At 32.8% G+C, this 18,333-nt stretch overlaps 2 protein-coding genes across 3 annotated transcripts; one reads left to right on the forward strand and one right to left on the reverse strand.

Moving 5' to 3' along the window:
• Nucleotides 1-278: 278 nt before the first annotated feature.
• On the reverse strand, nt 279-11,021 carry LOC149476309 (chorion class B protein Ld34-like). 2 transcript variants are annotated; one of them, XM_089712344.1, is made up of 2 exons: nt 10,915-11,021; nt 279-868 (listed from the first exon to the last, which is right to left on the reverse strand). In XM_089712344.1, the coding sequence occupies exons 1-2, from the start codon at nt 10,972-10,974 to the stop codon at nt 296-298; spliced, it is 633 nt and encodes a 210-aa protein (XP_089568470.1). In that variant the 5' UTR covers nt 10,975-11,021; the 3' UTR covers nt 279-295. The 2 variants fall into 2 exon arrangements, with proteins under 2 accessions (XP_089568470.1, XP_089568471.1); XM_089712345.1 differs by lacking the exon at nt 10,915-11,021 and adding an exon at nt 1,203-1,260.
• Nucleotides 11,022-11,571: 550 nt separating this feature from the next.
• On the forward strand, nt 11,572-18,252 carry lms (lateral muscles scarcer). Its single transcript, XM_089712325.1, has 3 exons — nt 11,572-11,985; nt 16,954-17,099; nt 17,734-18,252. Exons 1-3 carry the CDS (start codon nt 11,712-11,714, stop codon nt 18,196-18,198), a joined length of 885 nt encoding a protein of 294 aa, XP_089568451.1. The 5' UTR covers nt 11,572-11,711; the 3' UTR covers nt 18,199-18,252.
• Nucleotides 18,253-18,333: the final 81 nt, after the last annotated feature.

An 18,333-nucleotide genomic window follows, 5' to 3' on the forward strand; every position in this document is an offset into this window, starting at 1 on the left:
CTATCACAATTTCTGTATTGTATTAACTATAGGTATTTTTATCTGCCCTTAAACTTTATTTTAAGTGTTACCACATTATGTGCAAATGTACATGTTGTATGTACCTGTAATCGCCAAAATTAGATACAGAGTTATGTTCGAATATGGCCTTAATACCAATTAATATTATTAATGATTTTTAACTCTGTCCAAAATCCGTATCTTCGAAATTAAACATTACAAGATAATAAAACAATCAAATAATGCTTCAAATAATTTATTTCCATCGCCTCAGCGTTGTTAATTGTGTTGCACCTTACAGGCATCTGCCACAACCCAAGCCATTGCCGTACGCGCTGCCGTACGCTCCGTACGCACCGTACCCTGGACCGTACGCGGATCCGTACGCAGATCCGTACGCGCCGATCGCGGGTCCGTATCCAGAAAGACCCTCGTTCAAGATACCAACATTGCCGTTGCCACAACCGTAGTTGACAGCACCAGCTCCAATAGTAGGCAGAGCACCTTCCACAACAGCGGTACCCAAGAACGGTAACTGACCAGCGACAGCCAAAGGACCTTCAAATGCGTTCTCAGAGAGGATGGAAACACCGCTAGCTGGGAGGGGAGATGAGCTGGCTACAGCCAAACCACCACCGTAAGACGCGGCACCGTATCCCACAGGGTATTCGAAGCCTAAACCGAAGGGAGCGCCCAAGCGTTCGCCGTAGCGTTCGGCGGCGTAAATGTCGGCGAAGCGGTCGGCGGCGTAGATGTCAGCGCAGCGGTCGGCGGCGTAAATGTCAGCGGCGAGACGGTCAGCTGCGTATTCCGCGGCTAGGACATTGCCGTAACCGTTGTAGCGGCCAGCGCATGATGCGGCGATGCTCTGGAAGAATAAACATAAATAAGTTTTTAAGACTTACAAAAAATATGATATTGCAATGCAAACTTACGATGTTTTTGAGAAAATAGGTCGATATTTCCATTTTATATGAGTAGATAATATATTTTCTATTATCATGTATCAATCTTCTTTAAATAAAAATCAACAATTTCTTTCGAAACTACAGATCATGGATTCAAGTTTTTATTTTTCAATATTCATTCTAAATAGAACTTTGCATTAACTAGCGCCGCTTGTAATAATCTAAATTTGTATTGATGTAGATTTATAATCAATTACTATCTATTTTTTACCTTTCTTAAAATAAAAATCTTACCTGAACAAGCAACACCTGGGCGCAAACAAATAGTACAAATTTAGCTGCCATTTTAATGCAATCCTCTACCACAATGTATTTTGTAAATACGACATTCATTTTTATACTAACGCACTGATAGGCTCACAAAGGGTTTCCTAATTAATTACGAAATTAAATAAATATGATATTGGGTTAGTAATACTTTAAGTAATGGCACGCATTTGTATTCTGAGAATTCGATAGGTTATCGTCCTTTTTGTTTTGTAGGTTTTTTTTTTAATTGAGATCCACCCCTTTCACTGTTACATATACGGGGTGTCCCACTATAGTAAGCGCGAAAAGACTTGTAGTTTTGCATACACTGATCACGTAAAAAATACTTCCAATTACAGAAGTCCAGAAAAATTACTACTAAGTCTAAACGAACAAGTCAATCTTCGTTTTCAAACCTATATCTATGAACAAACAGTTATATTTTACAAAACTTGTTCCGCATATCATGCATTCAACAATATTACGGAGCTTAAGATTTCTATAAGCTAACTGAAAACTCGACTATAATATACATATATGGATGATCACTAATCTTCTTATATATAAAAATGAATCGCAAAATGTGTTGGTAAGCGCATAACTCGAGAACGGCTGAACCGATTTCGATAATTCTTTTTTTATTATATTCCTTGAAGTACGAGGATGGTTTTTATGTAGAGAAAACGTAAATATGTACCACGGGCGAAGCCGGGGCGGACCGCTAGTTTTTATTATAATCTGACATTCAGACATTTATTAATTCGTGTAAATTGAAAAAAGAACTACTCAGACAATTAACGAAAGTAAACCATGTGTTAAAAATGTATTCACTGCAAAAAAGTACAGCTAATAATATTTCTAAGTTTCAGAATGTATGTTAGTTACTCTTTCATTCAAAAATAACTGCTCGGATATGAATGCAATTTTGGTATTTCACAGACATATATGTGGATAGATTGTAGTCTGAATGAGCACATCGGCTACTTTTTACCCTGGTACCAAACGAATCCATTGCTCTGTCTCGTTTACAGTAAACAGAAAATGTAATTCGCACTTGAACAATTTTACTAAATGCTTACAAAACTCATAAACTACAGAAATCCGTAAATTACCACGGATGGAGTCACAGAAGAAATGTCATTTAAATAACAAGTTATGTGAAACAGAATGTGTCAATACAATTAATCGTATAGGAGCTACCAACGTTGACAAGTGAGCATTTTAGTATAGTTGGTTCTTTGATATACTGTTCCTCTTGCTATTTCGGTTAGAGTCCGGGCTGTCTGGCTGGTCGCAGTGGTTGCGTTTTTTAGTGCGCATCTCTTCTGCACAGGATAATTTCCTTAATTTAAAGTCATTTTTTAACGCGTAATTTTTAATATTTTACCTTTAGATAGATCCATTAGACATAATTTTTTTATTGCAAGACGTTTTTTTCGTTGTTAAATAGGTGCCAGACGCAATTTTTTATTTCGTTTTTATAAAAAATTCAAATTATTTTAGAATGTCTGTAAATTTCATATTATGTTCTTCAAACATAATAGAATCTAAAATTAATTAGCCAGACGCTAATTCGATTGTTAAGTATTAAATAATGTGTATAAATAAAAAAAAGTAATGAAGCATGCAGCTCATCAGCTAGTGTATTTTAACTATGCGACAGGAAATAATTGCAAGAATACAATATTATTTACACTTGTTCTTATAAATAAAAGCTTAAATGAAAAAAAATAAACATAAAAGTGAAAAATAAATTAAAGTTACCATACATTGAAAAGAATGGAATAAAAACTTTATCAATGAAGGTTAAACAATTACATTGTTAAATTTAAAAAGCCATCTTCATAATCATCATCATCATCATCTTTCCTCACACTGTCAGAATTATTTATGTTATCGTCTAAGGAATTGTTATTGTTTTCCAATATTCCATCATCTGTAAACAACTAGAAAGTTTGTTTCAATATTATTGATGTACACACGTACACACACACACCACACCACACACGACACACACACGTGAACACACACACACACGCATGTTTAAGTTTGTATTGAATTTAACTAAAGTAGTTAGCATGAATTTATATAGGTAGGTATACTAGCGGTCCACCCCGGCTTCGCCCGTGGTACCTACATGTATAAACTATCCTATCTCTCAAGTTGAATCGAACTGCACATGGTGTGCGAATTTTATTATAATCGGTTAAGTGGTTTAGGAGTCCATTGAGGACAAACATTATGACACGAGATTTATGTATATATATTAAGAATTAAGATTAATGAATTAATATTGTTATCATCATCACTACATAGTAGGTATAAAAAAAAGTCGCTTTCTCTGTCCCTATGTCTCTTTAAATCTTTGAAACTACGCAACGGATTTTGATGTGGTTTTTTTAAATAGATAGAGTGATTCAATTGGGAGGTTTATATGTATAATAACATCCATTAAATAGTGGAGAAGTACCTACTGTTATTTTTGAGGTTTCTAATGTGATTACGTAAATAATTACAATTTTTCCACTTACAGTGCAAACGGAGGCACCCTACGAGTTTTATCAAAATAATGTACTAACTACATTGAAAAGGTCTACAGAAAAGTCCGTGATGGTATATGTCTATCTCTTATGGATAACCCACAATAACTTTTTTTATCATTTACTTTTTACGACAAATAATGGCTAATTTTCGAAGCGATTTTAACCAATACAGCATTAATCCTTAACCAATTAAAGACCTTGAATACATTGTTCATTTAATATAGATCTATATGGCCTTTTACACATGGATTTCAGTGAATATTTTCGAAGATATTACAGATTTAAAAATTGCGGGACGTAGCGTTTGCGGCGGTACCAGCCGGCCGCCCGGCTATATCTACACTAATATTATAAAGAGGAAAGCTTTGTTTGTTTGTTTGTTTGATTGTAATGAATAGGCTCATAAACTACTGGACCGATTTTAAAAATTCTTTCACCATTCGAAAGCTACATTATCCACGAGTAACATAGGCTAGGTTTTATCCCGGAAATCCCACGGGAACGGGAACTATGCGGGTTTTTCTTTGAAAACGCGGGCGAAGCCCGTAAATGTACCAATGGAAGGTACTTGTTCCCACAACACAGGGAATCCTAGAGTAGGAACAATTCAATTTCTATGCATCTTAGGTATATTTTCGAAAAAAAGAAGTTATTTTTTATTGTTATTTAATTTTCGCGGCCGACCCTTTCTATCTCTCTTGCACTTTAAACTATCTCTCAATATACACAATCATCAAATTGTTATACTTACCTACTTTCACTACGTTTTTATTTGTACATATTTAATACTTAACAATCGAATTAGCGTCTGGCTAATTAATTTTAGATTATATTATGTTTGAAGAACATAATATGAAATTTACAGACATTCTAAAATAATTTGAATTTTTTATAAAAACGAAATTAAAAATTGCGTCTGGCACCTATTTTACAACGAAAAAAACGTCTTGCAATAAAAAAATTATGATTGATGGATCTATCTAAAGGCAAAAGTTTAAAAATTACGCGTTAAAAAATGACTTTAAATTAAGGATAATTTCCTGTGCAGATAAGATGCGCACTACTGAACGCAACCACTCCGGCCAGCCAGACTGCGCGGACTCTAACCGAAATAGCTAGAGGAACAATATATCAAAAAACCAGCTATACTAAAATGACTTCTTTTTCAACGTTAATAGCTCCCGTACCAGTATAGGAGCTACCAACGTTGACAAGTGAGCATTTTAGTATAGTTGGTTCTTTGATATACTGTTCCTCTTGCTATTTCGGTTAGAGTCCGGGCTGTCTGGCTGGTCGCAGTGGTTGCGTTTTTTAGTGCGCATCTCTTCTGCACAGGATAATTTCCTTAATTTAAAGTCATTTTTTAACGCGTAATTTTTAATATTTTACCTTTAGATAGATCCATTAGACATAATTTTTTTATTGCAAGACGTTTTTTTCGTTGTTAAATAGGTGCCAGACGCAATTTTTTATTTCGTTTTTATAAAAAATTCAAATTATTTTAGAATGTCTGTAAATTTCATATTATGTTCTTCAAACATAATAGAATCTAAAATTAATTAGCCAGACGCTAATTCGATTGTTAAGTATTAAATAATGTGTATAAATAAAAAAAAGTAATGAAGCATGCAGCTCATCAGCTAGTGTATTTTAACTATGCGACAGGAAATAATTGCAAGAATACAATATTATTTACACTTGTTCTTATAAATAAAAGCTTAAATGAAAAAAAATAAACATAAAAGTGAAAAATAAATTAAAGTTACCATACATTGAAAAGAATGGAATAAAAACTTTATCAATGAAGGTTAAACAATTACATTGTTAAATTTAAAAAGCCATCTTCATAATCATCATCATCATCATCTTTCCTCACACTGTCAGAATTATTTATGTTATCGTCTAAGGAATTGTTATTGTTTTCCAATATTCCATCATCTGTAAACAACTAGAAAGTTTGTTTCAATATTATTGATGTACACACGTACACACACACACCACACCACACACGACACACACACGTGAACACACACACACACGCATGTTTAAGTTTGTATTGAATTTAACTAAAGTAGTTAGCATGAATTTATATAGGTAGGTATACTAGCGGTCCACCCCGGCTTCGCCCGTGGTACCTACATGTATAAACTATCCTATCTCTCAAGTTGAATCGAACTGCACATGGTGTGCGAATTTTATTATAATCGGTTAAGTGGTTTAGGAGTCCATTGAGGACAAACATTATGACACGAGATTTATGTATATATATTAAGAATTAAGATTAATGAATTAATATTGTTATCATCATCACTACATAGTAGGTATAAAAAAAAGTCGCTTTCTCTGTCCCTATGTCTCTTTAAATCTTTGAAACTACGCAACGGATTTTGATGTGGTTTTTTTAAATAGATAGAGTGATTCAATTGGGAGGTTTATATGTATAATAACATCCATTAAATAGTGGAGAAGTACCTACTGTTATTTTTGAGGTTTCTAATGTGATTACGTAAATAATTACAATTTTTCCACTTACAGTGCAAACGGAGGCACCCTACGAGTTTTATCAAAATAATGTACTAACTACATTGAAAAGGTCTACAGAAAAGTCCGTGATGGTATATGTCTATCTCTTATGGATAACCCACAATAACTTTTTTTATCATTTACTTTTTACGACAAATAATGGCTAATTTTCGAAGCGATTTTAACCAATACAGCATTAATCCTTAACCAATTAAAGACCTTGAATACATTGTTCATTTAATATAGATCTATATGGCCTTTTACACATGGATTTCAGTGAATATTTTCGAAGATATTACAGATTTAAAAATTGCGGGACGTAGCGTTTGCGGCGGTACCAGCCGGCCGCCCGGCTATATCTACACTAATATTATAAAGAGGAAAGCTTTGTTTGTTTGTTTGTTTGATTGTAATGAATAGGCTCATAAACTACTGGACCGATTTTAAAAATTCTTTCACCATTCGAAAGCTACATTATCCACGAGTAACATAGGCTAGGTTTTATCCCGGAAATCCCACGGGAACGGGAACTATGCGGGTTTTTCTTTGAAAACGCGGGCGAAGCCCGTAAATGTACCAATGGAAGGTACTTGTTCCCACAACACAGGGAATCCTAGAGTAGGAACAATTCAATTTCTATGCATCTTAGGTATATTTTCGAAAAAAAGAAGTTATTTTTTATTGTTATTTAATTTTCGCGGCCGACCCTTTCTATCTCTCTTGCACTTTAAACTATCTCTCAATATACACAATCATCAAATTGTTATACTTACCTACTTTCACTACGTTTTTATTTGTACATATTTAATACTTAACAATCGAATTAGCGTCTGGCTAATTAATTTTAGATTATATTATGTTTGAAGAACATAATATGAAATTTACAGACATTCTAAAATAATTTGAATTTTTTATAAAAACGAAATTAAAAATTGCGTCTGGCACCTATTTTACAACGAAAAAAACGTCTTGCAATAAAAAAATTATGATTGATGGATCTATCTAAAGGCAAAAGTTTAAAAATTACGCGTTAAAAAATGACTTTAAATTAAGGATAATTTCCTGTGCAGATAAGATGCGCACTACTGAACGCAACCACTCCGGCCAGCCAGACTGCGCGGACTCTAACCGAAATAGCTAGAGGAACAATATATCAAAAAACCAGCTATACTAAAATGACTTCTTTTTCAACGTTAATAGCTCCCGTACCATAAGAGATCCCTAATTAACAGAAAAACTAAATAGTTCGTCCCCTACATGTGTAAATTATAGATACCATGCCGACACTATTTTAGGCTGATTACACACAGGCGTTTGTGACGCTTTTACAGTGAAATAAAAGATTTTTGTACCTATTTTGGAGTGGCTACTCCACTCCAATATAGGTACAAAAATCTTAGGTACATAAAATAAATTATTTTGTCATGTTGGAATATAATGAAGTGTTGCGATATTTACGACATAAAATCTATGAAAATTATGGTTTGTTGCTATAAAATATTTTTTTATATACATCTATGTTAAATAATAATATTTAATTTTACAGTAATATAGGTATAATAATAATATATTTTATCCAGTAATATCTTTGTAGAGTACTGATTAACTGATCTTATTTGCCTATATACTTAATAAATTAAAACTATCACGACAAACGATGACTTTTACTGTTTATAACTACACAATAAATAGCTCAATTATACCACAATATACTTTTATTTAGTCTCTTCACTGAATCCTGAACTTTAACAAAAACAAAAATGTCGTCAGCAAAAACGTTTTAGCATATTTGGCCTTAATTGTTAAATGCCGTTAGAAAACATGCGGAAAAGCGACAGCAAGACTTGTCAAATATTTTTATTATACTCTTTAAATATTTACTGTTTGTTATAGAAAAAATAAATATTCCGTAACAATATTAATGATTATTTTCAAAATAATTTCAGTAGTTACAGAGATTCCAACCTACCAACCTGTAAATTTTAACATTCTTTGTAATATAAGACAGATAAAAGAGATTTAGAAATTAAAGATATTAATGGATTTTAAACGCGATTTATTCATTATATTAGATTATATTATTATCCGACGTTTCGACGAAATCTATATAGGTACTAACATTATAAAGCTGAGGAGTTTGTTTGTTTCAACGCGTTAATCTCAGGAACTATTGGTCCGATTTGAAAAATTATTTCGGTGTTAGATAGCCCATGTATCGAGGAAGGCTATATGCTATATTTATTCATTTATTTATGATTTATTGCATAAATGGCATCATGGCAAAAAAACTTAGAACATAATTGTAATGCTATAATATATGATCACGGTCGCGGTAAGACTAGGACTAATCAGGAGCGAAGCAATGCGGGTAAAACCGCGGGACGCAGCTTGTGTATAATATCGCGTAAAATCAAACACAAGAAAATACCAGATTAAGAAATTTCTAAGTTTTCTAAATGATGCTTTTTATCAGATTATTATGATTCATATCAAAATGCTGCGTACGTGCCTTTGAGATAAATTATAACTGTTCAACTAAGGAATATCTATATTATTACGGTTTATACATAATTTAAATAAATGATTATTTTCAAGATGTAATTTAATTATACTTAGCGAAAGTATTAAGTATAAAATATTAAAACAAAATGTTAAATGTTTTTAATTAGCTCTGTCTGTCGATATAATTTTGCGCACCTTCTCTGTAAGTATATTTTACTAGCTGAGCCCCGCGGTTTTGCTCCGCTCCTGTTGGTCTTAGCATGATGATAATTCATAATATAGCCTATAGCAGTCCTCGATAAATAGGCTATCCAACACCGAAAGAATTTTTCAAATCGGACCAGTAGTTGCTGAAATTAGCGCGTTCAAACTTCAAACAAACTCTTCAGCTATATCCATACTAATACAGTGAAACTTGGTTAAGTGGGACCTGGATAAGTGAGAAACCCCCATAACTGGAACTCAAACTGAGGTCCCAACACTTTGACACTGAATTACCTCTGTTAGTGGGACGAGGTAAACCTCTATATCTGGGATTTGTTCTTTCGATTTATCATCATAGTTACCTCTATAAGTGAAACAGCAAGTAAATTTTATATGCATAAACCTCTGTAACTGAGATAACATTGTTTGTTTACTCATTCTTATTCAACCCACAAATTCCACACGTAATTCCAAGTACGTAAGTACAAATTTTGAGCATCAATTACCTTCAGTTTTAGTTTCGCTTTACTATCATACAGATGTTTATTTGAAAAATATCAAAACGAAAGCTACAATCGTTATCACCCCTCTGTAAATGAGACAGATATTTATTTATACCTGTATATCTGAGACACTGGGTAAGTGGAATACCTCTATAAGTGAAACGACATTGCAGGTCCCTTGATGTCTCACTTAACCAGGTTTCACTGTATTATAAATGCGAAAGTAACTCTGTCTGTCTGTCTGTTACTCAATCACGCCCAAATCACGCCTAAACTACTGAACCAATTTGCATGAAATTTGGTATGGAGATATTTTGATACCCGAGAAAGAACATAGGCTACCTTTTATTGCGAAATATGTACCACGGGCGAAGCCGGGGCGGACCTCTAGTATTATATAATACTAACATAGTGCGAATTAAGTATGCGTAAAAGTTTATCCTCTATGATCACCCTAGATTTTTTGCGAGGGAATTTTGTCTGTTTCTTTACCAAAATTCATTGCTCTCATATGTAGTCTTCAAACTATGGAATTAAATTAGAACAATAAATATCTTAAAATTTAATTACACAAAAATATAAACTATATTTTAATATAGGATACCAAATTCATAAACAGAAAGATATTATCAAAGATGACATAATTAAAATGCATCTAAATCACGTTGCCCGCCAACGTCATAAATTACAGATAAAAAAACGGTGTTGCCCTTTCAAATAACCGACATATTTTGTCATAATTAAGAACGCGCCGGCGCTAACGTTTTTTCTAGAATGTTTTTATAACATTTCTATGATTTCACCCATATTTTGTTGAAGCGTGCATTTCGTATTTGTTTTGCTGATGTGGTAGGGACTATGGAGCATCCTAATAGGTACTAAGTTTATACACGCATAACATTTTATTTTTTAACTTTATGCTTAAACACGTTTTCACAAAATAAGTACGGAATTTATATTTATCATAATCGTACCTAAAGGATAATTAAGAGGACAATTACAATCCAAAAACAATTTAAATGCCAATTTTATTATTTTGAGTCAACACATAGTACTATTATCTTCTGTAAGCGACATCTGGCTGAATACAAATCCCATTTAAGAGCACTTAATATATATACCTAGCCAAGAAATTATTATAGAAACTGTCTTATCTAAATACTAAGTACAAAATGAACAGAAACATTTATTTATAGGTAAAGTTTTCTCCCTTCATAGCAAAGAAAAATTTAGGTAATTTTTGTGTCAAAGGGCATTTTGAAAACCTTATATTTAATAGAAGTAATAATTTGTCGTCTCCATCCGTCTATAAGGTTCTCGATAATATCTCTATGAAATTCGTTATGCTCTATTTCAGACTATTGTCATAAATATTCATTTAATAGTGTAGAATGGCAACATTTTCTAAAAAGCTTAGCTTACCCATAGCAAAGTAGCGTGATGAAGACAAACCAATTTAAACTTTCGGTCCTGATAATACATTAGACTTAATTTCTTCAAAAATCAAACTGAAACATACCCACAGGAACACACTAGTTCGCCTTAATTATTTCATCACTCAATCAAACTTAACCGATTCTAAACCACGACGCGTCCAATTAAACTAACTAACTAAATAATTATCGCAATTAATGAACTACCTCATAACTCAATCTTTAAATAAATCCAACTCGGGCGCATTGCCACGCCCACCCATCCCATTGGCTTCCACCTAATTATATCTTTGGTACTGCGATTTAGAAGCTATTTGCATCTTTTAAATCTCCGCAAGGAAGAATCAACTCTACTCAAACGGTATACCGTTCAAAATGATTTGAGGGTATGCTAAATGTAGCATACGATATTGTCACCCAGAAAGACGCCCATTAGCTGAAGCTTTCCATCTTAATTTTACACGGAATTGTTGCCAGATGGCCAGCGTTCAATTCAATTTGAACCCTATAGCACAGATGATAGAATTCAATTTGAATGCTAATGAAATTAAAAAGTAGCGAGTTAACATTTCAAACTGAGTCGTTTCAGTATAGCGATGTGACAAAAACGCGTCGTTAGGTTTCAAATTAGTTAAAATTATTGCCTCTTCTGATTTTGTTGTAAATCAGAGAGGAGTAACTCATGGACTTCGGATCAGTTGTGTTTGTGAAGTGAATCGGGACGAAGAATTAAAAAGGAACGTTGATAAAGAAGATTGTGAATAAGTTAAAGTGACAGAGATTGCAATGGATAAAATAGAATCAATGGAAGAAGATAAAATTGAAGTTAAAAACGCAGAAACGAAACTACCGTTTTCAATAGATAACTTATTGGCTGATAAGTTTAATAGGCCAGAAAGTTCGACATCTTTAGATTGTTTTAGTGCGTTTAACCAGGTTAATGTGGACTCTGATGACGAAGATGATAAAGGTAGCAGTGGGTCAGAGCAACTGGACGTAGAAACGTCAGTCGGTGATGAAAGGGAACTTGGTGATGTGAAGGCAGATTATCAACAATCAGGTACTAATATTATGTTTCATATAATTTTAAAGTACCCGTAAGAAGAATTGTTTTTCGTTTATTCTTTCGCTATAGTCTTGTGTTATTTTTAGGAAGTAAACACAAATTAGGTAGAGGTGAATTTAGAAATGCAATTATTCTATAATCAGCGGTTTCGAATAGGCCTTTCTAGACTATCATTTTTATTATAACTACAAGTATTAGCTTCAAGTAAGCATTGTATAAAATAAAATAAATAAATATTTCAGGACAATTTTCACACACTGCACGATCTGATCCCATACTAAGCTTTCGCTTGTGCTATGGAAACCAGATGGCTGGATAAACATACTAAAATAATTTTAAATAAATACTTATATAGATAATTAACACCCAGATACTGAGCAAACATCTATGTTCATCACACAAATATTGCCCCGGGTGGGAATCGAACCCACGACCTCGGGCTGTGAAGGCAGGGCCACTACCAACCAAGCCAACCGGTCAGTAAAAATATGTTGGATAGTCCATTAATCGACAAAAATTAACACTATTGTTAACTTTTGTCAATTACATCACCGTCATTCGACCACTAGGAATGGAAAATAAAAATCTTCAAAATAAAGCGGGAAAAACAGCTCTAATCAACCCAAATCATACGAACCAAAAAGTTTTCTTACCTAATCCTTTTGTGTTGTAATATCTTTCTTTGTACATAGGTTTATTCCAGAGCTATTCTAATAAGGGCTGATTTTTCAATCCTTGGTTAAAACTTATTCGGCGAATAATGTATAAAACTAACATTTTAAAAACGTATTCTAATTGCCCGAATTTGACAGTTTACATGACATTTTAATATTATCGTGTAATACTTTATTAGACGGATAAGTTTTATCCAAGCATTGAAAAAGCGGCCCTAATAAATGTTAGGTTTAGCCATTCTGCTAAAGATAAACTACGGATAAGCTACGGAGTTACTTCCCGGTTCTTCTCCGTAGAGACTGCTTTCCGAATCGGTGGTAAATGTTAAAACTATTATTTTTTTATGATGATGATTATGGTGTTATGACGATTCAAAAGTGCTTCTAGAAGAGGACTAATTGAAAATGTTAGAATTTGGTACAAATAAAAAAAATACACAACAAAACAGAAATTGCAACCATATAAAAAATACACTGTCTTATCACAAAAAACTTTAACTTTAAGCGCGGGTTCTCTTTAATCTGGTTTTGTCGTATTTCACATAGACAACTATTGAAGTGACAGATCCCTGGTTTAAAGTTAGGCTGTGTTTAAATTGTTTTGTGGTAAGCTTGGGTAAGACCAACAGTTTCCAAGTGCAACATGAGTTGCGCTGTACCTACTACCGGATTTCAGATAAAAAAATTGTTCTCGAAAATATCGCGTGACGCGTCAAGTATACGTTTGCGAAATTCATATGAATTCTAGGCAGAATGTTTGATATAGTTTTAAATGTATCCCAGCAGATAATATAAAACACTGAAAATTCTCTTCTTTCTTCTTGCTTATATCCCGAAAAGACTACGTACGTACATAAAGCGATGTGCGTGGTTATTGTTAAAACCTCCATGATCAGCATTTTTTCTTTCTGTTACGTCAATAGGTACATTATAATATAGGTCACCTCTACATTTGCCTTCTGTCTTGGTTTTAAACATCAAGCACGTTTCGTTTCGTCAATTTCGTGCATTTGTATGTAAATAAAAATTAACAATTATTATTTTTGGCATAAGTTTCATTGCATTCTTGTTCTTTTTAACCGACCGCGACGATCCCAAAAACCAAGTAGGTTCTAAAATATATTTTTCAGTGTGTTTATATTCGATTGACGTGATTTTTATTTTGTGTTGGAATAAAAATTTATATCTATACTAATATTATAAAGCTGAAGAGTTTGTTTGTTTGTTTGTTTGAACGCGCTAATCTCGGGAACTACTGGTCCGATTTAAAAAATTCTTTCGGTGTTAGTAAGCTCATTTATCGAGGAAGGTTATAGGCTATATATCATCACGCTAAGACCAACAGGAGCGAAGCCACGGGGGTGAAACCGCGGGGAGCAGCTAGTATAATATATAGTGCCATTGTAGAATCTGTAGTGGTATCTCCCTCAATAGAAATCTCTGTTATCTTTTTTGTATAGAGATGTTCAAACTTTTGAAGAAGTAAATAATAAAGTTTAGTATTTACAAAAAAATATACAAGAGTACGTGATAAATAGCAAAAGATGAAAAACATAACCTAAAGTCATATCCGTTTCAAAATGATCAAGCTCAAATTTTACAGAATTTTTTACATTGTAATTAAATATTAACAACACTAAACATTCGCCATGTCTTTTACAGAAAAAAATTAACAAAAAATGAAGATCCTATGTCTTTTTAAAAGCCATTTGAGATTACTAATCATCTTACAGTATTTTTTATTCGAGTTTTACAATCTTCGAAACATGAGTCTGAAATCCTAAGCCCAATATATCATTGTCACTAAAAAAGTTAAAATGTCACCACTTCGCGCCTTTCTGGCTCATTGACGTTTACGCTATGCTTTTGTTCCGCCATGATTATTTTAGGATTTTGGCGCCAATTAGACAAATTGTTTCCGAGAATTTTTAAGTTTATAAACATTTTAATCGCTTTATGATTCCTGATTATTATTTACAAATTTGATGTTATTTTATGTGGCCTATGTCACTTAGGAATCACTACATAGTATAAAGCAAAGTCGCTTTTTCTGTCCCTATATCGACCCTATGTACCTATGCTTTAATAATTAAAACTGGGTAACGGATTTTGATGTGGTATATTTTAATAGATAGAGTGATTCAAGAGGAAGGTTTAATTAATAATTTAATAGGTTTTAGACAAAGCGAGCGAAGCCGCGGGCCAAAAGCTAGTGTTTAATAAAATCCACATATTATGCATTTTTTATTTATCCAGTCCATGTTATTGGATGTTAGGATATCTTTTTAAAATTACAGTTTTTAAATATATCATATGGAGAAAAAACTATTTAAAACCTGATAGGTTTTTCCAGGACGAAACAAAAATAAAATAATAATTCTCTACATTATAAAGACGTTAGAACATTTTCAAACCGATAAATTATTTAAAATTACTATCATTACGGTTATAAAACCAATAAATTTTAGTAACGGCCTGCAAATTAACGTTTACTGAAAAATAACAGCTTGCTAATTTATTTATCGTCTATGCAGCAGTCAAATGTCCGATACAAGCTTGCTTCAAATTAGCCGACTCAATTGGTTTCATTACACACACATACACACTGATGTCTCATTTTCTAAATTTGTTTCGAAAAGATAAATATCTTCGCCTCCCGACTCTTGTTAGTTATATCTCTCTCCCCGGTAATTATTCACCGTTAAAAAATAAAGATGAAACGAAACTGTCTCGGATTCGAAATTTAGTAAGTGGTCGGAGCTCATTAAAAAGCTGTAAATATATTTAAAAAGCGGATGAGGAGTTTCTGAACGCGATCTCGTCTGTCAAAATATTGTTGACGTCTTTATTTTTTTTTTCTAAATGCACAGGCGAAAGTCGCTCTTAGTTGATTGTGTCACAGACTGTTAAAAATTTTGTTTATCTGTGTTGATTTTTTGGCGCGAAATAGAGTCCGGTGACATGTGACGATGTATTGACATTAATTGTTTTACGCGTGTATCGCTTAAACATGCACCTACCAGCCATGTTTTATTTCTCAAGCGGATGGGTTAATTTTAAACCACTAATTAATTAACTGGTTACAATATTGGAACAGATGTGATGTATTGTGTGCAGTTCTAGTATCTTGTAAGTCATGTAGGAATTCGTTTAAATGCTTGTTCCTATTTTTGGTACTACATCTTAATTAATGATGCTGGTAGCTGATTAAGTACCTATGTGAAAATTTTAATTCATTGTTGATGCTTTAAATATTGATGTTACGTTGTAATATATATACATATATACTATACTTTGAATAGAAAGGCAATGACACGCAATGATTTGAAATAAATTTGATGCCTTCATGGAGAGTTTTTAATTAATGTGACAATGTAGAACATATTTTAGAATTTAGCCGTTACAATCTTTTATGTACATATTGTGAGATCACATACCTAATAATTCAAAATAAAATTTATAGCGACAGAAAGTACAGACACATGTTTGATAAATGTTAGGCATAAGGTAGTTCGTAACAATTATTATTCATAAATATGTATGTAGGTCAAGTTATGTTTAACTATATTAATATAAATAGGAAATTAACGAAAAATAAAACCATCACCAAAATACTTAGTCAAAATACAATAATTATCATAGAATGCACGCCTAAAACAATTTGACGTTTATTTTGCCGCGCTCATTAGCGCGGGAAACAATTCAAGATGGCGTCGACTGACACGTTGATAAATTGCCACTAATTATTTAGAGATGAGCGTGTTTATTGAGGATGGCTGTCAGGTGACGATGTTTGTGTCCGCTTTGGTTACAATTGTTGAGCATTTCCGCGAAACGTTTTAAAAACGTTATCGATAACGTATGATTTGTTAATTGCTTTGTGTGCCTATATTACCAAATTAAAAGGAATAGATGCGCAATTACAGATTTCAATCCGTTAATAGTAGCAATCTCTAACACTTTTCAATATTTATTCAGTGATAACATAACAAATACTTTGCATAGATATTATTTGAACAAAATAACTTCGTAAAATAATTTATGTATTTTCCTACTTTTGAAAGTGATTGTTGTTGAAAGAGATTTTATAGAACAAAAATTTACAGGATACCCAGGATACTCAATCAATTAAACCTACCAACCACCAAATAAAATTATAAAATGTGTCATAATACATTCTTGATCTTAAAAATTGCCTTAAGTACCTACACATCTTTCCCTTTTGAATCGTCATAACACATAATAAAGTGTTATAAAACGAAATATTATTAATTAATATCTTTCCTAGGATCCTGCTCTCGAGGCAAGCGCGCCAGAACGGCGTTCAGCGCTCAACAGATCAAGAGTTTAGAGGCTGAATTTGAAAAGAATAGATATCTCTCTGTGGCTGCGAGAGGACGGTTGGCCAGGCAGTTGAGACTTACTGAAACACAGGTTAGTTACAGAAATAATTATTTTTTTGTTTTCTTTTTCACTGTTCATTTCAATGTGTGCCTTATATCTTTTATTATGTAATGTTATCTACTGGTGTTTTTGTTGACAATAAACGATTTTTATTTATTTATTTATAATATAGGTATAGGTAATTTTGAAACATTGGGATTAGAAAGGAAAACAATTTTGAACATAATATTTACATTTGATGGAGAAATCGTAGAACATAAATTTAATAAAACTGTTGTGAAAAATAAAATCTCCTCTTTTTTTAATTCACGTCTTAAATTCTCCTCACTCTAAAATGTACGTGCGTAATCTCGCTTATTTCAGTCTAATTATTTGCGATGTGATGTACATTGTAACTATGTCATCAAAATGAATATTATGATAAGTTATACATAATTTACGAAAACACAACATAGGCATTTTTCTTATACCTACCTAATTATTTTTGTTAGTAACATTGGTTTCGTTTTCGAACGAAAATTTATATTCTGTAATAAACAATTAATGACCGATTATCTACCATTGCTCAATAATTGAAACATAATACATAACATTATTACAACTACATATATTTGCGTATTCGTGCAAAAATGTCACAGACTAACAACTGATTTTGAAATTGCAGATAAAAATATGGTTTCAAAACCGTCGAACGAAATGGAAACGAAAATACACAAACGACGTTGAATTATTCGCTCAACAGTATTACAATAGCTTGGGTATTGTCACACCTAGGCCAATGTTCGTTGGTGATAGACTGTGGATATTCAACTATCCCAACCGTCTTCCACAATGGAAATCGTTAAATGCCAATATCAACCATCAAGGACAACTAATAGACAGGAATCTGTTTAGGAACGCGCCTAAACCCGATTCTTTTTTAATTCCCCCGAACGAACGGTTTTTAAACGTGGAGCGGCTGTCACCTGTCAAAATTCCCGTGCAAAATCGACTCGTGCCAATACCGAATGTTTACAACAATTTGGCACAAAGGAGTTTGGATATGTACAAAAATGGTATATTGACTACCACCCCACAAGAGTCTAATGTTGACCACTTGAGAAGACTGGAAGAGAATTTTAGTATTTAAGTAGACATAGGTAATAGAAATACCAAAGATGTTATTTTGTAATATAATTTATAATATTTGACGCAATATAATTTATAAGAGAAATAATTTGTTTTATTTCCTACCTATTCACAGTTTAAGTACACAGTAACACCG

The sequence above is a fragment of the Colias philodice genome, chromosome 28, assembly GCF_061535455.1.
Source record: "Colias philodice isolate Cphi_HAF_F1 chromosome 28, ilColPhil1 Martin Lab GWU primary, whole genome shotgun sequence".
Taxonomy (NCBI): domain Eukaryota; kingdom Metazoa; phylum Arthropoda; class Insecta; order Lepidoptera; family Pieridae; genus Colias; species Colias philodice.

Excerpts from the sequence above, each read along its gene's own strand:
- LOC149476309 (XM_089712344.1), bottom strand. The coding sequence starts at position 10,974 with ATGTATTATCAGGACCGAAAGTTTAAATTGGTTTGTCTTCATCACGCT. Across the intron at positions 869-10,914 it reads ATCACGCTACTTTGCTATGG|AGCATCGCCGCATCATGCGC; the intron begins GTAAGCTAAGCT and ends TTATTCTTCCAG.
- lms (XM_089712325.1), top strand. The coding sequence starts at position 11,712 with ATGGATAAAATAGAATCAATGGAAGAAGATAAAATTGAAGTTAAAAAC. Across the intron at positions 11,986-16,953 it reads GGCAGATTATCAACAATCAG|GATCCTGCTCTCGAGGCAAG; the intron begins GTACTAATATTA and ends TATCTTTCCTAG. Across the intron at positions 17,100-17,733 it reads TGAGACTTACTGAAACACAG|ATAAAAATATGGTTTCAAAA; the intron begins GTTAGTTACAGA and ends TTGAAATTGCAG.